At 44.9% G+C, this 23180-nt stretch overlaps 1 protein-coding gene and 1 long non-coding RNA gene across 3 annotated transcripts in view; one reads left to right on the top strand and one right to left on the bottom strand.

Annotated features, from left to right (window-relative positions):
• The window catches only part of LOC125326185, a 151266-nt gene extending 137502 nt beyond the window's left edge, over positions 1 to 13764 (bottom strand). For both annotated transcript variants that reach the window (XR_007203709.1, XR_007203708.1), the window contains exon 1: positions 13483 to 13764. This is a non-coding gene — a long non-coding RNA (uncharacterized LOC125326185). The remainder of the gene's footprint in view (positions 1 to 13482) is intronic.
• A 2533-nt stretch (positions 13765 to 16297) lies between these two features.
• SFRP2 (secreted frizzled related protein 2) lies at positions 16298 to 20133 on the top strand. The gene is made up of 3 exons (XM_048305135.1): positions 16298 to 16948; positions 17589 to 17669; positions 19070 to 20133. The coding sequence occupies exons 1-3, from the start codon at positions 16456 to 16458 to the stop codon at positions 19372 to 19374; spliced, it is 879 nt and encodes a 292-aa protein (XP_048161092.1). The 5' UTR covers positions 16298 to 16455; the 3' UTR covers positions 19375 to 20133.
• The last annotated feature ends 3047 nt before the right edge of the window (positions 20134 to 23180 follow it).

The following is a 23180-nucleotide window of genomic DNA, read 5'->3' as shown; positions in this document are numbered from 1 at the left end:
AAGAAAACACTCCAGACATCTTCACGGGAAGTGAAAACCCCACAGCTAGAGGTGCCCTGCATAAGAAGTGTATTAGTTTCACAGATTGAAGAGAAGTCAGATTGTGATCTTCCTTAAAACCCTGGTTTTCCCTCTCCCTTCAGGCAGATACTCACATTCCCCTACAGAGTCCAAGAAATTACTGAGCAAAGGTTCACTCCAACTCCCACAGCTCTCTGCAAGCCCCACGAGTAAATCAATACAGGCAGCTCCTTTGGCTTCTACCAAAATGTCTGCAGAGGTACGTGATCTACACCGAACAGTTCTGGAAAGGCTAATAACTTTACTGTGAAGCTCTGGCACCAGTTTGGATGTCCAGCACAACTGGACACACAGAAGGGCCACTTGTCCTTGGAATGAGACACAGAACTTGGGATTAGGTCTAAACTCCTTTATTTTAGATCCCCTAGGGCATGGTAGAGTAATAGCTAGTGGCATCCTACTAGAGAACAGATTGGAGGAAACAGCATCTTATGGATATGCTTTGCTTGCCATTACCTCTTTGTGATGCCAGCTGGTGACTTGTGGAACACCCACCTCAAATGACATGTGGGAATTCAGGAGCCAAAACTCTCCCATGACATTTACTGCCCAGACTATATGATGACCCTGTAGCCTTTGTGTCACCATGCAAATTTAAGGGATCAAAATCAAACCTCCCAGAGACTTCTACACAGCGTAGTAACACCCCTTTTCAGTGATGGGGCTTTGTTATCTGTTTGTGGAGGAATGACCAGGAATAGAGCAGCTGATATTCTTAATGAAGGCTTGACAGCTCTTCTTTGTATAATAAGAGTAGTTAATACACTTTGCATATTATAGCCAAGAAGGCAAAGGCAAAGGGCTGGAGAAAAAGGAAGTAAACCCCAAAAGAAAAAGAAGAAAGAAATTAAGAAGCAAGAGATGGACCTGAGACTTCCAGCCTCTTCATCATCTCCTGTTAGGTCAAAACAGAACTCAATGTTTCAGCCACTTCTTGTGTCATGCAACTATTGCTGTTGGAATAAAATATTTTCTTGAGTACATCTGCTCCAATTTGCCTTGCACAACTACAGTCAAAAAGACTGCTGTGTTAAACTTTGGGGTAAAAGGTTCTCGTCCAGTAGAGACTCCGTCCTTGTTCCACAGAAACTACCCAAGATATCATTTCCAAACTTGAGGGGATATGATTGCCTATAGCAACTTCTCCCCTTCTTTTGTGTCAGTTAAAATAAAGGAACCTGATTTTGAATTCCCATCCATATCCAGACAAACCTAGCTTCAAGTCAGCACAGCTCCACCAGAGAAGAACTGCTGGAAGATGCAAAGTGCCTTTTATCTGCTAGACTGCCTACATGTTGCGCTGAAACAATGGGTCAATTATCCCAGCGCTGTGTTCTTCCTGGGCTGAAAGAGGATAGTAAGTTGAGATCTCATCAATCACTCCAGCTCCTATTGCTCCTGCAGAGAGAATTGTTATGACAACAGGAGGCTGAAATCCAGGTTTATTGTAACTGAACAGATGGATTCTAAAAGTCTGGGACATTCTTGCAATGGAAAAGCTGATGAATTACAGAAGAAAAAACATATGTCACTTATTTAACCTTCTGATTTTCTTTGATTCATTGCTAGGACAAGCAAACAAATCTTAAAAAGGAAAAAAAAGGAAAGAAATAAAAAGAGCACACAGTAATGCGATTATTGTTTCTATATTTCATACAGTAGTGATGTGTTCTATGCCAGCACACTGCTTGCCCCTTGACCTTCCTACCTCAAACCCTGGGATGTAACCCTGATTTCTGAAAGGGGTGGGGCTTATGTAGTGCTAGAGAAAGTGTCTCCAGTTGCTCTCCCTATTCTTTTTTTCCCAACTGGCCAATGATATTAACATTTGGCAGAAGAGTAGCAGCCAAGAGACTACATTTCTATATGAAGGTTGCCAGCTAAGCAGGGGACAGAAACCCAAACCAGTGCTCCCACGGCTAACAGCAGCTGCCAGAACATCCACACTCTCTGAGCAGAGGGAGAGCAGAGGAGACTAGAGATGATGTGCAATCCACAACCCGGGATTACAACAGGGGATGTGGCACACATGGTAGGAAAGACGGTTACACTGCTCAGGAACAGATCTCTGTGCATGATGAAAATAAAAATTAAAATGCATTTCCCTCTTCCCCCCAGGCAAAATAGAAGAGAAACACTTCTGAAGACTGAGTGTAATGGGAGAGTGCATGCCTTGTGGTTGTGTAAAACAGCAAGAAAACTATTTCTGAACCCAACCTTTCCTCTGTGTGTGTTTGCACACGCCTGCACACACAGCCAGAATACACATTCACCCCCAGAACCCAAATGTGTGTGTGAGCACACGGAATGCAGTACACACTTACGCTCACTCACACAGGGGAACAGTTAAACACAGCAATCATTGCAAGTATATCCATGCATATGTGCACAGACAAAACCTGGGATTTCCAGCAAAGCTTGAGCAATTCAGTGTAATAAAAAAGGGCTCCTTGCAGCAAAGCACTTAACGAATGGCAGATTGTATGCAAAGGGTGCCATTACCCAAGGGAGCAGGGGGATTTGGCTGGAGCACACAGTATGAACAAATGGCCTGAAGATTTGTCAGGGTAAGGACTGCATTCGGCACAATCAGAGGGCTTCATCTCCTCTGAAGCCCTATACATTTCATTCCCAAAGCAGATGAAGCTGCAATATTTTTCCATACTTTAAAAGTAAAATTTTTGTGAGAGGAATCTAATTTCTGAAAACTTTTGTACCCTCCCGGTATTTTCACAGTCATGTTCTCCTCTCAGGCCCATTAGCAAAAAAAAATTAACACCTTTCATTTTAATTTAATTTCATTATTTGTTATCTTCTTACATACCAACCAGGGAAAATTGAAAAACCTAACAAGAGACGACAATAAGTTTCTGTTTTAAATGACTGGTAGAGACAAATAATGGTTCTGACATTGGCTACCTTCTAGAAATCACCTTTTCACTTTCCCCTATAACCCATAATTTGAAGTATTTGCAACTTCTCTTGTCTTGAACAAAATATATTATTCACACCATGTTTTCTATTCTGACATCTTAGAATTCCTCCTGGACTCCAGCTCACACATTGCTTGTGTCAAACTCTGATGGAGCATCTACTTCTGATTACATTCTGGCAAAAAAAATCATAGAAAATTGGAATTCCAAGGAAAAGAACACTTCACATTTTGTCATGCTGTTATTATGAGAAAGGCAGGCTTTTAGCTTGATTGTTTCATTTTTACCGAAGGATGCTCAGTGCTATGTTTTATGTGCTCCCAGAATATGAGCCCGTGTACTCATGGCATTCCAAAACCTCAAAACCCACAGTCAATTGTACTGCTTGAGAATGGTGACTCTAGGTTCCTTACCACCAGTTCTCCTGAGGTACTGCTGGCTCCAGCTGTTCCATGCTGCTATACTCCTTGTGACTTTAAAAATGCACTGACTCAGAATGCTTGAGGCTGAAAGAGACCTCTGGAGGCCACCTGGTCCAACCCCACTGACCAAACAGGGATAAAGTCAGTTGCCCGGGACCTTGCCCAATCAGGATTTTAATATCTCCAAAGATGGAGACTTCACAAACTCTCTGAGCAAACTGTCAGTGCTTGACCTCCCTCACACTGAAAAAGTTTCATATTTTGTTTAGACAGCATCTCCTGTGTTTCAGTTTGTGTCCATTGCTTCCAGATCTGTCATTGAGCACTACTGGAAAGAGCCTGACTCTATCCTCTTTTCACCCTCCCTTCAGGTGTTTATAAACATTGCTGAGATCCCCCCAAACTGTCTTCTCCAGGCTGAACAGTCCCAGTTCCCTCAGCCCTTCCTCATAGGAGGGATGCTGATCCTTTCATCATCTTTGCAGCCTTTCACTGGACTCTCTCAGGTAAATCTGCATCTTGCTTTTATTGGGGAGCCCAAAACTGGACACAGCACTTCAGACCTCACTGGTACTAAGTAGAGGATCACCTCCCTCCACCTGCTGGCCACCTCTCTCCTAACACAGCCCAGGGTACTTGTTAGCCTTCCTTGCCACAGCGGTGCACTGCTGGATCATAGCCAGCTTGGTGTTTGAAAGGCACCTTCCAGATGGTCAGTCCCCACTATGCTCTGGTGCCCAGGGTTCTTTGTCCTCAGGTGCAGGACTTTGCATTTTGCTTTCATGAACATCATGTGATTGTTATGGCCCATTTCTCCAGCTTATCGAGGTCACTTTGAATGACAGCACAACCATCTGGTCTCTCTCACTCATGAGTTTTCTGTCACCTGAGATGATGATACATTTTATTTCAAACTTGATGATGGTGCACTCTCTATCAGTGACCAGGTCATTAATGAAGAGGTTAAACAGAACTGGCCCCAGAGAAGACCTGCATAAGAAAGGCATTGAGTACCTCAGGTATTTCTGTGTCCTTTGTCACCAAGTCCTTTGCCCCATTCAGAAGCAGAGCCACATTTTTCCTTGTCTCCCATTTACTCCCATGTACTTGCAGTAGCCCTTCCTTTCATGTCCTTTCAGATTCAGCTCCAAGTAGGCTTTGGGTTTCCTAACCCCAGCCCTGTATGCTTGGACGTCATCTCTATGTGCCTCCTGAGTTATCTGTTTTTACCTCATGTATGCTGCCTATTATGTTTGAATTTAATTAAAAGCAACTTGTTCTTCAGTGCAGGCTTCTTAGCAGGAAACTGAACTGCCTTTGCTTGCTTTTCCTGCTCAGTATGATGGACTGCTCTTGAACTTGGAGGAGGTAATCCTGGATAAAAAACTACCGTATCTCCCAGACACCTCATCTCTCCACGGTCGTATCCCATGGGATTCTTCCAAGCAAGACCCTGAACAGGCCCAGGTTGTCTGTCCTGAAGTCCAGGGCTATGGTCCTACTATTTGCCTTGCTCCCTCATCTCAGGATTCACCATCTCATAGTGCCCACAGCCGAAGCTGCCCCTGGTTTGTGCCTCCCCAGCCAGTCCTGCAGAGCATTTCCCCTCGTTGCCTGCTCCACCACCTGCATCAGGATATTACCATGAATGAGCTCCAGAAACCTCCTGCACTGCTTGTGTGCTCAGCTGTATTGTCTCTTCAGCAGATGTTGGAGTGGCCAAAGCCTGCCATGAGAACTAGGGCCTGGAGACTTCTTGCAGTTGTCTGAAAGCCTCACCTCCTTCTTCTCGATCAGAGAGTGGCAGTTAAAAATATTATTTACTTCATACTAGTTTGTGGCTTGTAACATTTCTGGAAGCTTCTCTGTGCAATGTTTTTTCAGTGAAATATGAGCGAAATAAAACCTGAGTCAGGAAATAGCTTTTCTCTTTATAGTCAAGCCCATCCTCTTTTTTTTCTAGTCATTTTATCTGTAGGGTAGCAACTTGCAAAGAACACCCAAAAATTATGACTACATTTGCGCTGAAATCAATATATAGTAAGTCACAATTTGGGATACCCAGACTTATACCTTCAAAAGCACTGCTTGATTTATGGATGCTGGGCTGGAAGATATTTTGTGCTTAAGCTCCCAGCCATTGCATAAATACTGCAGTGCATAAGATCCCCTCCTCCAAAGGACTATGTTTGCAAATGCTGAACAGCATCCCCCATAATGAACTGCCTATTTAGGGAAGGGAATAACTTTTAAAAAACAGTCCTGATTTGGTAGCCACAGATGGGGATGAAGCTGTACTTGTTAATGCCATCACAGTAAGTCAGGCCCTTTTTTGATTTATGCAAATCTAACCCAAAAAGTAACACATAGCTAAGCATTTCTATCACCTCCAATTTCAGCAGGAACAAAAGAGTAGTAACTGCTGAGTGTCAAGGAAGTAACTGATATATTACCTCTTCTCACCACATGCAATACCAACAGCATGATACTAGCCGTGAGTGACCCAAGTTCAAATAGACATTTTGGTGTAAATGCTCCTAAAATACTTCCTAAAAATAGAGCCAAAGTAGTCAGAATTTGTCCCCTCCTTATGAAATAAAAAAAATTCCAAGTCTGTTTTAAAATAATACCTATTTAATATAATATATTTCAAAATATTTAACTGCAAGCAGCAAGATGCCAACCTCCCTCATAAGTAGAAGACATATTGTCCTATAAGGTCACAACTGAGGGGTTTTTCTTTATCTGTGAACATTCGTACAGCCAAACCTTAGCCTTCCTTAGACTGGTGACAGGGCTGAGCATGCCTGTGTGCTGGGCTAAATAATGAGGTAAGTTTCAGTGCTCAGTGCTGAGGCCTTGGGGTGTTACTGGATTGACACTAAAAATGTCAAAACCCCCTTTGCTAGAAAACAAAACTTATACAGAGGGTTGCAACAATTTGTTCGAAATCTCACTGAATTAAGCAAAGCTGAAAACAGAAGAAATTTTTTTTTCCCAGCCCTGTACCTCTCTCATAGAGCCACCCTTCTGCTTTCCCAGAACAAGGCAAGGTAAAGAGGGAGCATATACACACATTTCTGTAAAGCAGAGAAGAGTAGCTGGGAACTGACACTACTAAATCAGTGCAATCACATTCATCTGCTTAGTATATCTAAGGCAGATCTGAAGGGAAACCTCAAGAAACGGCTCAACAGTTATCATTGTTTACAAGCAACTAGCCAAAGGAAAATCTGCTCAAGCATAAGGTAAGTATTCATGAACATATTGCAGATACAGGTACTAATGCTAATAGGTCTTCTACAACTATGAATAGGTAAGAGATGCCAGATGCTTCTCTCTCTTCTTCACAAAATCTAGAGGTCTAGAAACAAAAAAGATCCAAAATTCAGAGACATATCCCAAAAATAACAGCAGGCGTTTCAAATATGTGGCTAGCCCCCATGGCTATAGCACAGCTGCGCAGTGCATAGCTTTACAGAAGTAAAGCTGTTACCTGCACACATTCTAAATGCACAGCCACCATTAATGACACAGACCATCTAGGAAGGATTAAGGATTAGTTATCATTTCAACCCAATGAAAGAAGATCTATATTTCTCTTTTAGACACGTAATTCACAGGAGAATCATGCTTGCCAACACTCTGAAAAAATAATCTTTCAGAATTCTTGCAAACCCACTGCGTTATGATTTCATCTCATGAAATACAACACCTTTACATTAAACCTCATAAAACTAAATCCTGCTGGATCTCTTCCAGACTCAGAGAATAAACAGCTATATCAGTGATGCCTAGAACAGTAAAATCTGGCCCACTGTCATATGGCATGTTCCCATTTACAGAGGGGAGCAGGTCTGCAAACAGCTAATTCACTTTGCTATTACAAAATCCTCACATGTAATGAATTTCTCACATAATTGTTCTAAGAAATACTTCAAGAAGAAAAAAAAAAAAAAAGAATGCTTTGAAAACCATAGTACATATTTACTTATACTAGGTTTTGGGGGGAGGGGTTGTTAACCTGTTCCCTGCTTTCCCCTTAATGAAACGCATTGCAGAGCTGCTCTGGTTTTCAGCAAGCAAGAGCAGGTTTAGTTGTCTGGGGCTCTGGTAGATAGCAAACGGGGGAAATTTGTTGTCAAAAGAGCTCCAAAGCACAGATGAATATATCCAATCAGTTTACTCTGTAAATCATGATTATTGTCTTTTTGCTGTCAGAAGTACTACCCAAATTCCTTTCCGCCTTGCCAGTCTGGCCCAGAGCACGACTAAGGAAGATATCCAAATAACCAGTACTATTACACCAGACAACACAGATCTAATGCTAAAGCCTTCCTCAAAATCTCAGGGCAAATGTCTTCCATGGAGATGAAAGCAATTTTCTGTGTGACTTAGAATCTTCTCCATTTCGCATGCAGAACTGCACTTCAATCCCCTGGTCCAGAGGCTGGCACATCTTCATGTGGAAACTGAAGTTACAGACCCAGATATGCAGATGTCACACATTCCTTCCATCTCGCCTATCATTTATCTGGCTAATAACATCTCAGGCAAACCATAGCCAGGTCCAGGGTGCAAGAACCCATGCCAAGGAGGACATGAACTGATACCACTCCATACCAAGGCCTGAGTTCCCCTAAGATTCCCCTTCTCATTTTTTCCATTCTGACCACAGCACTCTGGATTTTAGTAGCCATGGCTGGAGGATGATACTTCTACAGTAAAAGAGAGAGGTTAACAGTGCTGTAACCTGCCCATGTCCAGTGATAAGCAGAGGGAGAAATCCCAAAACAGGTAGTCAGGCAGGAGCCGACCAGGAAGGGACAAAGGTTCCCTGGGAATTGTTAGGAGATCTTTTTTGAAGTCACAGAAGAGAAACATCCCTGTTCAGATGGTTGATTAAATGGTACAACAGCAGGACAAGGTCGCTGACCTCATCACCAGCATTAATAAGGAGGGAATGTGTGTGGAGGCAGTAGATTGTGTCTCCAAACTCCCTGTCCAGCAAAGGACTATGCAGGACACCTTCAGCAGCCGCTGGACATCACACGCCCAGTCTTTCCCTGGGGTGGGGAAAGCTGACGGCCTAGGAATGCTCTCCATGGATTCATGGTTCTCTCGACCAGCAAGTGACTTCTGTCAGAAAACTACTGTATACACAGGATGTCAGAATTACTAACACTTGAGGCTAGGAGGAGAGAATGGCAGCTCTTCACATGCTTGACCATCTAAGAAGCTCTAACTCTTGCACTGGCTGATGACTCCAGCCCGCAATTAGCTGCTCCCATGAGGGGCACACCCAGGCAGACTGTGCAACACAGCGCCAGGTGAAGTCACAGTGTCCACAGGGGCAAATCATCCTGAGGGAAAGAAAAACAAGAAAGAACAAAACAGCTGACAGCACACCAGGGTAAAGTGAACTGGTATTGCCATTCTTAAGTGTTTACTCTGATATTTCAAGCATCATTTTCAACATAACTTCATCATTTTCCACCAAACCAAATGAAGATAATGCAACATGGTTTCAGCTTTGTTCATATTTCTCAGCATGAACTCTTTCAAGCCCCAAATGTGTAACTCTATACATTAAGTAGCAAAGGATGCACATCTGTAAGCCATGGTACTTTTATTTTTAATGTTTATAAAACTACTCAAAACAACATGATTTCACTAATTATTCACAGATGTAAATATTAATTCTAAACTGACCCTGGCACACTTCCTGCTACAACTTTACTTACAGGGTCTAAACAAACCTTGTTTGCTGTGAAATCATCTAGGGAAAAGAATATTACACAAGTAAACCAATGAAATACATCTCACGTTTTTTCCAAAAATGAAGTTTTCCTGCAGAAAGTAAGTCAACCCAACTCCATATCAATTGGAAACATGGGATGCAAGAAACCCACTTCCCTCAAAACGAGCAGTTCCAAAAGAAGAGAAGACCAAGCAACAACGACCTATTTGGGTAGAAGGCGGCTAAGATGAATTAGTCCCACAGTCAACAGAGAGCTGGGAATACTGAAAATATAGACATTTACAGAAACAAATACATAATTTAAAAAAAAATCCACGAAAATACTAAATAAATGTGCTAGATGGCTCTAAAACTTAGCTTATATTACAAGCATGCACTTGCATGTAGTGAGAAAGGAAAAATAAAAGTGGAGAAGACCATGTTTATAATGTATTTCAAACAGGGGTTCCTTTACAAGACTCTTCAGCTTTACTTTTTTGCACCAGATTTGGGAAGGTAAAACTGTACATTTCTAGCTTGAAAGCAGAACAGTAGAGGAAAGAATAAACTGGAGATGTTGAACAAAAGTTTTAATATATTCTCTGAATACATGTTAAATGAAAGTTGCTTGCTTTTTCTCAATTATTTCTGAACTTGTGAAAACTGCAGATGTAACACCAATACATTACAAGCCATGTCATGCAGACTCCTTCTGGGTCAGCTACTTCAAACTTTTGGATTTTTTTTGTTAATTATAATTTGGAAATACCAACTCTAGAGTCTGCAAATATATTTGAATTACTGATTATGCACCTACTAGTTTGATTACTTGAATCACTGTGTAATTTAACTCCAATGCAATACAGAGATTTGCTGATTAGATCAATCTAATATCACTGTTTCATTGCTTTATTTTAAATAGCATAGCTTTAGGGAACAAGTTCTCTTGATTTTGCTTTTTTTAATGTTTTATTAAAATTATTATTATTTTAAAACAATTTCCCTTGACAAGTAACAGGTGTCCAAACCTTGAGGCCATTAGACTAGCTATCTATCTGCAAATCTGACCATTTCCCTGCAAGAAGCAAGTAGTTCTGAAAGCGAGTTTCTATACCTGCCTCACTCACACACTCATTTACAGCTGTTTTCTCTGCCAAGAGCTGCAGAAGCAGAGCAGTCAGCAGCTATTTTTTTCCCATGCATCTGCAGATTTACGTGATCCCCCCCCTCACTCCCCCCAGCACACAGATCCACACCAAAGTTCACCAATGTCCCCAGCTTCGGCCACTCATCAGGGGAAGTACTAATGGGAACTTTGGACACAAATGGCCAAAACCTGCCAAAGTCCTAAAATTTGGAGCTAGACCCCTCATGACCAGTAACAACAGCAAAACTCACACGGTGGCCAATGATGGCAGTATTTCTGTCCCATGTCACCCAGCCCAGATGGAGGCAGCAATTCTCCTTTCTCCCCACCTGAAGCACCCATGCCCTACACAGAACCCAGGCATTTTGGTATAAACACCCTGTCCTTTTGTATGGCTCACACCGTGGGGCCCTGCTCTCTGCTAAGGTGCTAGCTACTACCAGGCTGCAAATAGCAGCTAGGGGGAAAGAAAGGAAAGATTTATTACATTACAGCTTTTTAAACAAAACACACTAGGAAAACCAGGTACCATGCAATTGTAGTCCTCTAGGGCATGGTTCTGCTACCTTTGCTATCCAGAACTTAGATTAAATAGATAGTAAAGGGAGTGGTAATTACAAACAGAAATTCTGCATGAGAAAAATGCTCACCATGACAAAAAGTGTAGCCAGATATAGATACATGTCTGATAAATTTGAAGGATCATAACTTACTAAAGCACTAGCATACAAATAAATCTGGATTTATATATATATGTGTGTGTGTGCATAATACAGCATCTAAGCACCTATATTTACCACTTCATATAAATGGAAAATACAAAGCAACATTAAAAAGCAGAGGTTTGGAATAATATTTAATAATGTTCCTATGGAAAACATTCCAAACTGGGGGGGGAAAAAAAAAAAAAAGGAAAAAGCACGAAAATTTGAAGATAGTAAATGCAGGGAAACTACTGAGGGAATGAGCGCTAATATTAAAATAGTAATAAAAGGGAAAACCTAGAAAACCCTGTGTGACTTGGTTTTGTTTCCATTTGAGAGTAATCACCCTCGGTTTGATCTTCCCCTTCCATGATACCAAACCCTGACTAAAGACGGCCTGGAGTTCCAGTCCCCAGACAGAGTTTGTAGAGAAGAAGGGCAGCGAGCAGAAATACATCGGAAGATCGATAGCCCGTGTCACTGGGCAAAGGAAAACACGACACAGTGGGCACAAGCGCCACCAAGAGGTTCTTCTGCCACCGCCCGAAGAAGATTTTCCCCCTGTGCCGCTCAGGCACATTCTCAACACCCTTCGAGCATGCTCGCTGCTGCATTTTCAGTGAGCATTCCAAATGGAAAGCAAAGAAAAGGTTAAGTTATTTTTTAAGGGTTCCTTCCAGAGAAGAGGGGGGAAGAGGGGAAGATATATCTACAGCAACTGCAGTTTTTGACAATGGAACTTTTAACTGTTGTGGCAACAGAAAACAAGATTGCTGCCCAGTCCAGATCTGGAAAATGTTAAATTCCACCTTATCAGCCACCGAAACAGCATCAGGAGGGACCTGTTGCTGAGCTGCCTCAAAATCTATGTTGCTGAGCTGCCTCATCAAAATCTATGCAATCCTATTTTTTTTTTCTGTCAAATCAATTGTGAGATTCAAATAGCAATAACATTTCTGTAGTGTGACGTTAGAGACCATTTTTAAAGGTAAGAAGAAATTTTCTTCAGATGTTTTCATCGTGGTGAGAAAATTGGTTTTGTCCTCATCACTGCCATTTTATGAGCTGCAGAGAATGAGCTAAAAAGCCACAGGCTTTTCCTTTCTCCACAATGTTATGGGCAATTCCTCAAGCTCCAATTTTTTGCTTAGAAAGCCCCTGAGGTCAGATCCCCCTAATCTGCTTGGCCTGGCTACTCTCACTAGTAAGCGTCAGTGGGGCTGGACTCAATTCAGGGGTGAATGCATCATCCAGACGAGTCACCCAGGGAAAGGTGGGTGCTCTGTGCCAGGTAAGGCTTGGCTGCCCTCCATGCATCCATACCTCCCTTTGCAAATCATTGCTCTCAAAGTGGCAAATCATCCATCCTGGTCTCACCATTTCCCACCAAGGGAAACCAATCTGCGGTCTGCCCAGGAGCTGAAAGCTCAACATTTTCTCCAGGAAGGGGAGAGAGGTTGAGACACAGCCTTGAATTAAGCCTCCCGGGTGAGGGTGCAGGCATCCCAGGGAGGTCTCAGGAGTGTCAGACTGCAAGCCACCTGGCTAAATGCAGAACCTAGAGCATTGATCGGACTAAGTGGTCTCTAGAGGTTCCCTCCAGCCACAGTTATCCCATAGTTCTGCAACCGAAAAGGATGATTACATCTTCAGGTCGGTGACAAAAATATTATGAGGCTCAGGCTGGAGGAGCCACCAGTGATGGCTCAAAGCTCATCACATCACCAAAGCACCTCATAGGGTCGGGGGAAGGGAGAAGCAAAGAGGCCCCCACATACTGTACACAGCCAGGTAAGGAACTGAGTGATCTCAAGGCAGAAGACATAGAAAAATATTAAACAGATTAAGAAATTCATACTCTTTATTGCTGCCTGTGTCAAAGCAAGTGTCTTGCCTATTCTTCAGCAGACAGGCAAGTGTAAATACATTTTCCCTTTTCCACACCTCGGCTTCCAGGACTGGTCAGAAAAAGGTACAGAAGTTCAGAGTTCTCATCAAGGTTTGAAAACAAGTGGAAGCAGCACCACAGTTTTAACTTGGAGGGCACAGAACAGGTACACTCCTTAGAACACAATGCTGCACAGAACCCTATGCAAGTTCCAAGGACTCCAGTCATTTTCCCCACAGTTCATTCATTTTCACCACCAGCCATCAGGTAACATTTACTGAAGGTTGGGGGAAACTGGAGCTGAAGTCTTTTTTTCCAGGCAGTTCATTCTCTCACCTAACTCCCAAGATTTAAGGTGATTTAAGCACTTGAGGATTAAAGGCATTTTAACAGCTTATACAGATTTAAACATCTAAAGTGGCTTAAACGCTTATGCTACTTTCAGGGCTTAACTATCCATGGCACTTGATGAATTTACGGGTGCTCAAAAGCCTATGCTGCCTTTAAAACAATTAAAAAAAAAAACTTAATACATAAAAAAAAAATAAATAAATAAAGGAGGTATACCTTAAAACACCATTGTATTTTAGGAAAGCAGTCCTGCTTGGCTCCAGCCAGGTCGGACCAGGTCACCCAAGCTTCCAACCCGCCGCCTGTCGTGGGAGGTGGATCCCAATCCCTTACCTGGCGGCCTACGATGGAGAGCCGGGGCGGGGCGGGGCCCGCCGGGTTGAACTTCCCGGGAGGCGGAGGGGCGGCACCGCTCCTTAGTTCGGTTCCCAATTAACCGTGAGACAGCGGATGTTTATTGGCCCGAGCGCGTGCCGCGGGACACCCCCGCGGGCGCCTCCCGGGGCCCCGCCGTGCGCCCCGACAGCCGGGGGGCAGCGGCCCCGGGGCAGCGAAACGCGGCTCCGCTCCGCCCGCGGCGCCGGGGATGGTGCTGGCGCTGCGCGGCGGAGCCGGGCCGGCAGGGCGAGCATCATCCGCGCCCCGAGAAGGCGGCTGGGGTCATGGTGAACGGCAGTCGGGTCCGCAGGCTGGGAACGCCGTTCCCGAGCTGGCAGCGAGGAGCACTGAAGGCAGCCTCGCCCTCTGGCGCTTTCACCTGCAAGGGATCAGAGCGAGAACACTAATGATTGCTCTCGGGTCTGCAGGCGTGGGCCGGTTTTTTTTTTTTCACTTGATCGCGGCTCATTTCAAACTTAGAGTAAATGAGTTCAGCGGAGGTCATTAAAAATGGAAATAATAAGGTCTGAATAAAACCTTATTTCAAATCAAAGCTTAATCCAGGAAAATGTGTGGGTTTTCTGCTTATTTCCTGTGGCCTGGAAACAAACAAGCAAACAGTTCTGGTGAAAAGAATGAGCAGGTTTCTGTCGGAAATGTCTCATCCTGCACCACGAAGAATGGTTATTATCTCTAGTCTAAACAGTCTGCTCAGATTTGGGTCTTTGCTCCCACATAGCCTAGCTGGCTGCATCCGTGGAAAGTAGTGTACAGGGAATTTGTGGAGCAGGCAAATTCTCTTCTAATTGTGCTGAAATCCACCTGAAGAGATACCAATGACTCAAAAAAAATGAGAAGCAGTGGAAAAAAAGAGAGAGAAAAACAAACCACAAACTTGTCCATTTTACAAAGACCCGGTGAATAGCCCAACCAATCAGGGTAAGAGCAAACCTGTTGGTAGATTTCCTTCCACCACAGAGGATTTTGGGGACAGAGGCTGGTAGAACCAGCAGTAGGAGCTGGAAGGGGCATTCCTGCAAGTGGCAAAGGCTATGACCTCTGGCAATCCTCAGGACTTGGCAAAACAGGCTTAAAATGGGCATCCTAAGCCGTCAGTGGGGCTCAGTGCTATAGAAGGCAATTGAGGCCAGGAGCTTACATGTGCTCTGTTTAAAGGTAATTAATGGTAAGAATATGTGGTGCTGTAAGAAATAAACTACTTTTAAGCCTTACCACAAGTGACACTAGACATTCAGGATATTTATTTTCCAGGTATCAGCTTCAGGAGAGAAGCTGGCCTACAGGGAGATTACATTCATCAGCTTGCCCCACTGGAATGGATCTTGGAATCTCCTTTGAAAGAGCTGGCACTGGCTTCACCATGTGACAACAGCCTGCCTGGGGCAGCACTGCAGCCATTCCAGCATGGCAGACCTGTGCCTTCCTGGTGGGAATGCTGCAGGTCCCATCTCTTCCCTATGCCACAAGCAGTGAGTCACATCTCTGGGAAGCCCAGTCTGGAAAATTGATGTACAGGGATCCTGCAATTTGCAGAAGTCATCATGGCTGAGGCTAGCTTCCCATAAAACATCTCTATAAGGAGAAATATTCAGTAGCTGATTAATGAATGTGGTTTACCACAAAATGATACTACACAGGCCTACTCTTTTCAGTAATAATCCCATAAATAATATTACTAAAAATCCAAGAATTATCCAAAGCACACTGAAGCTGGGTTGTGATCCCAGTGCCTTGCCTGTTGTCTTCCCCTTGGTGGTAAATCAACACAAACACAATTCTTTAAGGGAGTTTCTAGGTGAAGACAGGAGTGAAGGGAAAGGGATGTGCCTATGCTGCACAGAGCCAGGCCCGCACTTTCAGCCTCAGAAAAACGTGCTAGTATTTCGAAAGCACTTGGATTCCCTCTACTCGGGGAAAACCCCCACTGGCAGTCGGGGGCCATCCAGGGGCTGTAGGGCCCGGGTCGGCTGCAAGCCCCCACTCCCGGCCGGGGAGAGCCGGGGCAGGAGGGGCTGGGGGGCAGCAGGAAGGCCCCGCCGGGCAGCCCCAGGGCTGGGCGCTGCCAAGCCGGAGAGGGGCCGGGAGTGCCGGCAGCCCCCCCGCCCCAGCTGCTGCCTGCGGCTCCAGCTCCGGGCCGAGCCCTGCCGGCATTGCAGGGAGGGACCGGAGGTTCCAGACACTCCCCGGGGGCTGAGGGAGCCGCCAGCCTCGCCCCTTGCCTGGGAACCGGCCCGGCCACATCCCCCGTCCGCTGGCAGCGAAAGCTCCAAACGTGGGCACGGGTGCCGGGGGGAGCGGGGGTGCCGGGGGGAGCGGGGGTGCCGCCGCTCCGCGGTGGCTGTGCCAGAGGCAAAGCTCACCTCCAGCTCCCCGCGGCTCGGGGCGGCCCCGCGCCCCCTGCCCGGCACAGGAGCTCCTCGGGGTTCTTTGTTCGCCGGGATCTTTCCCTCCTTCTCCGTGCTCGCACGGTAATGTTCTTTGCAAGGATTTCCTGCCAAAAGACAATCCCCCTGAGCAAAAGCAGACCGAGAAAGTAGTGACCAATCCTTTCTGGATGGCTGTCACCAGGCTCCTCCCAGCCCCCGCTCCCCCTGCTATTTGCATACAAAAAAATCCAGAAAACTCCCGTTTGTCCCAGCATCTCGCTCAGACCCTCCGTCCCCGCCTGGCAGCAGGAGCCCGGGCTGGGGGACGCTGCCTGCAGCTGAGGTAGCGTCGCGCCGCCCGCCCCGTCACCCCGGCCCCCCGAGCCTTTCGCCAGCCCCCCCTCTACCTCCTCCGCGCCCCAAAATGCAGCGCCGCCTCTGCGCCCTGCTCCTGCTGGCGTCCCACTGCATGGGCTCGGCCGCCGGGCTCTTCCCTTTCGGGGAGCCCGACTTCTCCTACAAGCGCTCCAACTGCAAGCCCATCCCCGCCCCGATGCTGCTGTGCCGGGGCATCGAGTACCAGAGCATGCGGCTGCCCAACCTGCTGGGGCATGAGACGGTGCAGGAGGTGCTGGAGCAGGCGTCCACCTGGATCCCGCTGGTGCAGAAGCAGTGCCACCCCGACACCAGGAAGTTCCTTTGCTCCCTCTTTGCCCCCGTCTGCATCGACGACCTGGACGAGATCATCCAGCCTTGCCACTCGCTCTGCGAGGAGGTGAAAGAGAGCTGCGCCCCGGTGATGTCCGCCTTCGGCTTCCCCTGGCCCGACATGCTGGACTGCAGCCGCTTCCCCAAGGACAACGACCTCTGCATCCCGCTGGCCAGCAGCGATCACATCCTCCCCGTCACCAGGGAAGGTAAGAAGGAGCGGCCGAGTGGCCCCGGGCCGGCAGCATCTGCGCCCGATGAGCCGCCCCGACAGCGGGGTCCCTCCCCGGCTTTCCACAAGGGGACCAAAGCGTCTGCCTTGAGTTACAGCACGCCCCGGTGCTCCGGGACGAGGGGACCGGGGAGGTGGCCGCAGACCAGGCTCAGGCAGGCTTTTCCAAAGGGGCCGGGGAAACGGCAGGCGCCGTCGGGGGACTGTCACCGGCCTGCACCCGTCTCCATCCTCAAAGAAAAGGTCTGGGATTCGGCACTGGAGCCGCGCGGCATCCAGAGGGTCGATCGCCTTGTGCGAGGGTCGTCGCTGTAGCGCGGAGCTGGGGTGCTCTGTGTCGTGTTTCGATCTCCCTCCCCACCCCCTTTGCACTTTTTTCCCGGTTAAAACAAAAACTTTTGGTCGAGGCATGACCTTAAAAGCCCACCGTGACCCCTGAAGCGGGTCTGCAGCAGGGTAAGGCGCCACAAAGTGCTCGGGCAGCTCCGGGGCTGGGGGGAGAAGGAGCAGGCTCTGGGGTGAAGGGAGGGAAAGCTGGCGTTTCCCAAAGGGTTCCCAACGCCACCTGCTGTTCCTTTCTCCCCGGGTCTGACGGGGGCTGTTGCTTGCATTTCCAGCACCCAAGGTCTGTGATGCCTGCAAAAATAAAAATGAAGATGATAATGACATCGTGGAAAACCTCTGCAAAAACGACTTTGGTAAGTGGAAGCAGAGCTCCTCTCGCTTGAAACTTGAGAGTCGAGGATCAGGTACACCTCCCGCTGGAGTCAGTAAGAGATGTGCCTGAATAAAGGCAGGGCTTTGACCGTTGGGTCATGAAACACAAAATTCCACCTTGGAGTAAAAAGCAGCCCTTTTTATCATTCTTTTCTGTTTACTGTTTTGAAGTACTGCTCTTTTATGTGGACGTTGCTGGCAAGCCCAATAGAAAGTAAAATGAAGAAAAGAAAAAAAAAAAGAGAGAATCTTTCATGCAGACTATTGCCTGGGGAGAAGTAGAGCAAAGCTTCATTTAGATGTTTGAGACAGAGCCGCATGACCAATCTCAGTCTATCGTAAGAAAGACTCTCTCTGCAGATTAAGAATGAAGCTCTATATATCATTTGACAGAGAAGGTAATGCACAGACAATTGGGGATATAAACTTAATGGGAAGATCTGGGGTTAGAAGAGGACAAGAAAGCCCCTTCAACACAGACAGCTGAAGGACACATTATCCACACATTAGCATTTCAAGAGCAAAAGGGAATAAGGAGGGGAATCCTTTTACAATAGGTCAGTGTTTAATACCTGGAAACAGATTTGTAGTATAAGTATCTACAACAATTCAAAAGTCTTTCTTTAAAAAAAAGAAAACAAAAACCCACCCAAAACCTGAAACCATGATTGTGGCACATAATTGCTAAAACAACCAATAGTTTTGGCCTGGCAAATTGCACTCAGATAAATCCTCCTAAAGCTAAACATGCCCCACAGCTTCTTACAGAGCCCTGTATCCCCCTCCTAGTTATTTTACCAAATCTAATGCAGCTGTTGGACCAATTTGCCCTCCGTGGGATCTATTCTTTCAAAAAAACAATGCATGTGAAATATCATTTCCTTGCAGGTTTGCCTAAAATCCTCTCCAGCCTAATAAATTAAGTGTAGAAGTTTTGAGCTGCAGCAGAGATCAGGTTTCAGATTAGGTCTAGGTACTTGCCTCCCCACCTCCCCTTCAAACGCTACTTTCGGGAAGGCTGTCCTCTCCCAGCAGAAAAAATGGTGCTCTGGTTAGTGTAGCAAACCTGCCCTCTCTCTGTTGCAAACAGGAGAAAAGCTGGAAAAAATATTAATTTAGAAAGGAAGGGAAAAGAGGGGGAGGGGAAAGAGGAGAAAAGAAATCCAAAAAACCTCAGCCCTAAGGTTGATTCAAACTGAAATGACTTGCATGCCCTTTGTGGCTTTAGAAATGGAGCCACCTGCTGCCTCTTCTGTCAGCCCTGACAGTTTAATTAGCAATAGAGCACCTCCCTCCCCAGGTCCTCTTTATGTGCACTAATGGGAAAAAACCCCTCAATCTCTCTCCCTCTCCCCACTTCCCCCTCCCCTCGCTCTATTAGCCTTGAAGATAAAAGTGAAGGAGATTGCCTACATCAATGGGGATACCAAGATCACCCCTGAAACAAAGAGCAAAACCATCTACAAGCTGAATGGGCTGACAGAAAGAGATCTGAGGAAGATAGTGCTCTGGCTCAAAGGTGGCCTGCAGTGTACCTGCGACGAGATGAACGACATCAACGTCCCCTACTTGGTGATGGGGCAGAAGCAAGCTGGGGAACTCGTGATCACCTCGCTGAAGCGGTGGCAGAAAGGGCAGCGGGCTTTCAAGCGGTTCTCCCGCAGCATCCGCAAACTCCAGTGTTAGTGGCGTCATCCCTGGCTGTCTCCAGCAGCCGCCCCTGCCCCAAGCTCTCTGGGCCTCCCGCACCTTCCTGCTTTGGCCCCTCTGAGCCTCGAGATGCCGTGGGCACAAGACACAGTGACCGCTCTCCGAGAGGGGAAGAACCCCTCCGTTTCTGTACATAGGTTAAAATGTAATAAAAAAAAAAAAATTACTATTTTTGGGAAGTATTAAAGTATCTCGCTTAAAGCTTGGGGGGTTTTTTATGGTTGCAAACGTGACTTTGGTCTGAGGTCTTTCCCTCTTTGTTTCGGTAATGCTGGTTCATTTATATTGCTGCTTCTCTGTAAATGTGCATGTTTGTTGTGCCACAGTAGGAGATGCAGAGAAAGCCAGGCGTGCTGCTGGCCTGTCACCGCGGGCACAGCGCTTCCGCTGAGGTGACATGGCTTGCTGTCTGTATTAACTCTATAAAGGTCACATTACGACTCTTGCATGTGATACATAGGCACCAGTAAGAGTATATTAACCATTCTCACATTTTATTTTCTACAAGTCTCAGCCCTTCACTCTCAGAAAAAAAACCAACAAGTTTTGGAGCTGATTAATCTGAATGCAACTTTTTTTGGTTTTTAATTGTTTTGCAAATTAAACCATCTGTAGCCTAACTGTAATATACCCAGTGGTTAACCTGAAAGAGTTGTAAAATATTGCTTTAATTAACCTTGTAAATACTCCAGATGAATGTTATATTCTTGTATATAAACTTTACATCATAGTTTACTCATTGTCTCTGTCTGTATTCACTTTAATCCATTTTGGGAGAACTGGGAGAAAGCTGTCCAACTGGGCTTTGTAATGGCAAAGCAGGATTTGTTATTCCACCCTAAGTGGCCAGTAGAAAAGCACGAGGAAGCCTCTAGTGCTGCAATCAGAAAATCGTAGTGGACCTCATTTCCCCAAAAATGAGCCCACAAGACACAGGACTGGGGTTCAGTCAGCTCATTTTAATATTGTCTGTTGAGCTTTAGGAGATGAGGCTTCTTTTCTGTGGCTCTGTTGTTCGACTGCCTGCATTTCATCTTCTCAGAGGACTTTCCTGACATGGAATTTCAATGAGACCACTGTCTTAAAAATTAAATCCATCTTTACATTTCTTGAAAAAGACATATTAAGGAAAAAATGTCATTCGCAACTTGCAATTCAGAATAATGGTAGAGAAAGGCATTTTTTTGTGTGTATGTACACTCACTATTCTTATTGAAAAAGAAAATAAAACCTACCTAATAGTGTAACTAAATGAATGGTTTTTAGCATTTTTCTTACAAATGTTTTCTGATGAAGAGTATTACCTGAATTTTACTGTACTTACCCTGAAAAATAATCTTGCCTCCCAGTGCTGTTACACGTAGCAAATTCTTCTTAGCTTCACTGACAGGATGAGCAGTCCCATATTCCCAAGAACAACATTTTATGTTAACACTTCACTGATTAACTACAAATCCAACGCTTGGTTTTTCTTTAAAGTAAAAAAATCACATTATTTTCATAAATTTAGTGTTACTTTTCACCATCAGGATCAAAAGGTGAAATGTAAAGATCCAACATGCATGTTGTTTTAGAAAAATTGTTTGCCCTCTCCCACAGTCTTAATGCATTCACTACACCTCATACAGAGGTAGGATGCTGACCAGAGCAAGAAAAGAGCAATCCTCACAAATGTCCCCAAAAGTACAAGAATTTTAAAACAAAAATTTTTTAAAGGAAAAATGTAACCAATCACCAAACAAAAAGCCCCATTCCAAACTGGCTCTTAATTATTTTGTGAAATAGCATCTGTATTTAAAGGCCAATACCTTGCTGAAATGTCATTAAAACTTTTCTTCTGAATGAACCTGACTTACCAGGATACAGATTTGACTCTTTTCATGTTATGGTGTAATTATTTTAACACCAGCACTATGTCCATCATCTTACAGACCCATTGCATATCACTCTACACCATTACATGTGGTGTAATGCCTGTACCTGAACAGCTGTGGTTTTAGAGGGAACGAGCTCACAGATAAAGAGAAGCTGTCTGAAGGTGAACCTTCAGGAAACAGGCATGTGTGCCTCATGGAGGAAAGCACTTTGAAGAGGCAGTTGTTGCAATGCAGTCACTGGGGACTGAAAATGAACAGCCAGAACTGTTGCACACAGCCTGCCTTGCAGATACTAAGTTGTCCTACAGCAGCCATAAAATTTTCTTAATTGGGCTGTCCTAGAAGGCAGCAGTACTAATGCTGATGAGGACAGACAGGTCACAAGTTACTCACTCCGGGGTCACGTTAAGGTCAAGACCATACAACAGATTTTTGCCAAATTGCTTAAATGTATGAGGACGTATTACCTATGATCAACAGTGCCCTGTCTTAAAAACCTATACCACATTCCTCTTTCTCTATCACAACATAAATACAGTTACACCAGAAGAATCCTGTTCCTGTCAGGACAAATTCAGGAGAAGAAGAACAAACTAAACTGGCAAACATTGAATTTTACTAGTATAATCAGCATCCTGGATTAAGAGCACCCTGCCATACAGATGCCCTAAGGATAAAGCCTTCTGCATGTGGCCCTTGGCTGAATCATTTGGACTATCCACCCTCAAGGTGAATTGGCAGGGGTAGGACTACCTTTCAGATAAATAGGATTTAGGCAAATGTGAAGAGTAGTGGGATTCACCTTTTCCCAAAGTTCCATTACCTTGTTCCAACAGTATTGTATTTAAAGATGGGTCATATCCACCTCACCAAGAAGTGTCAATGTTTGTTGTACTGTTTCTAGTGGTGTAAGAGCCAGACACTGCAAACTACTCAACTGAAAATTAGGATTAAGTCACAGCCTTAGGAAACTTCACCTCCCAGATACTGGCAAAGAAGTAAACACATACATTTTTACTCTTACTTACTCAAAAATAACTGAAAATCTTTGACTGTGCCAGGAAAATAGTGAGCCAAACATATAACAAAAATTATCAGAGCCTGTTACTTCTCATAATTGTGTCACATATACTTCAGAGTAACTTTATTACCTGGTATGGTATGGTTCACTCCTAACAAAGATTTTTGCAATTGATGAGAAAAGGCAACCCACTGCTGCATTTTTTCAGACACTTTTTGTCTTTTTTCTAAATAAAACAACATTTTTATGCTGCCAATTATGTAGCTTCCATTGTATTTGCTTTCATAAAAACTGTAAAAGCAGCTGACTACAATGGATTAGTTTAAGAACAATAATAATGACACTTGACATTTATACAGAAGTTTCCATTTAGTTTCTCAGACTGCCTTCACAAAAATAGGCATTAATATCTTTCTTTTGCAGATCAGGAAAATGAGGCACAGTGAAGTGAAATAACTCATTCAAAACCACCCAGCAAGTCTTTTACAGTCAAGAAAAACAGAGTATTTTTTTCTTCAAGTTTTATGCTCTAATCACTAGCCCACAGCAATCAGAATGATGTATAATCACAGCAGCACTTAGATTATAATTCGAAAGCATAACAGCAACCAAGGCTCCCTCCAACTTCTTCCCCCCAGGTGTGTAAAAGAAATGTCCACCCAAATTCAAATTTAAAACCCATCAGCAATATTCCTCACAGTCTTTTCCTTTCTTTCTTATTGATCATTCTCTTTATCCTTTAACTATTTCTTAATCCTTTGTTTTCTCCGTCACTTCTCATTCACTTCAGACACCCACAGAGAAGCCACCCAGTCCCTCTCTCCCCTCTCATACAGACACTTTTGCCCTCAGAATGGTTTATTAAAGAACTCATGCAGTATAAC

This window comes from Corvus hawaiiensis, chromosome 5 (assembly GCF_020740725.1).
Source record: "Corvus hawaiiensis isolate bCorHaw1 chromosome 5, bCorHaw1.pri.cur, whole genome shotgun sequence".
Taxonomy (NCBI): domain Eukaryota; kingdom Metazoa; phylum Chordata; class Aves; order Passeriformes; family Corvidae; genus Corvus; species Corvus hawaiiensis.
This window is presented reverse-complemented; position numbering and strand designations above follow the sequence as displayed.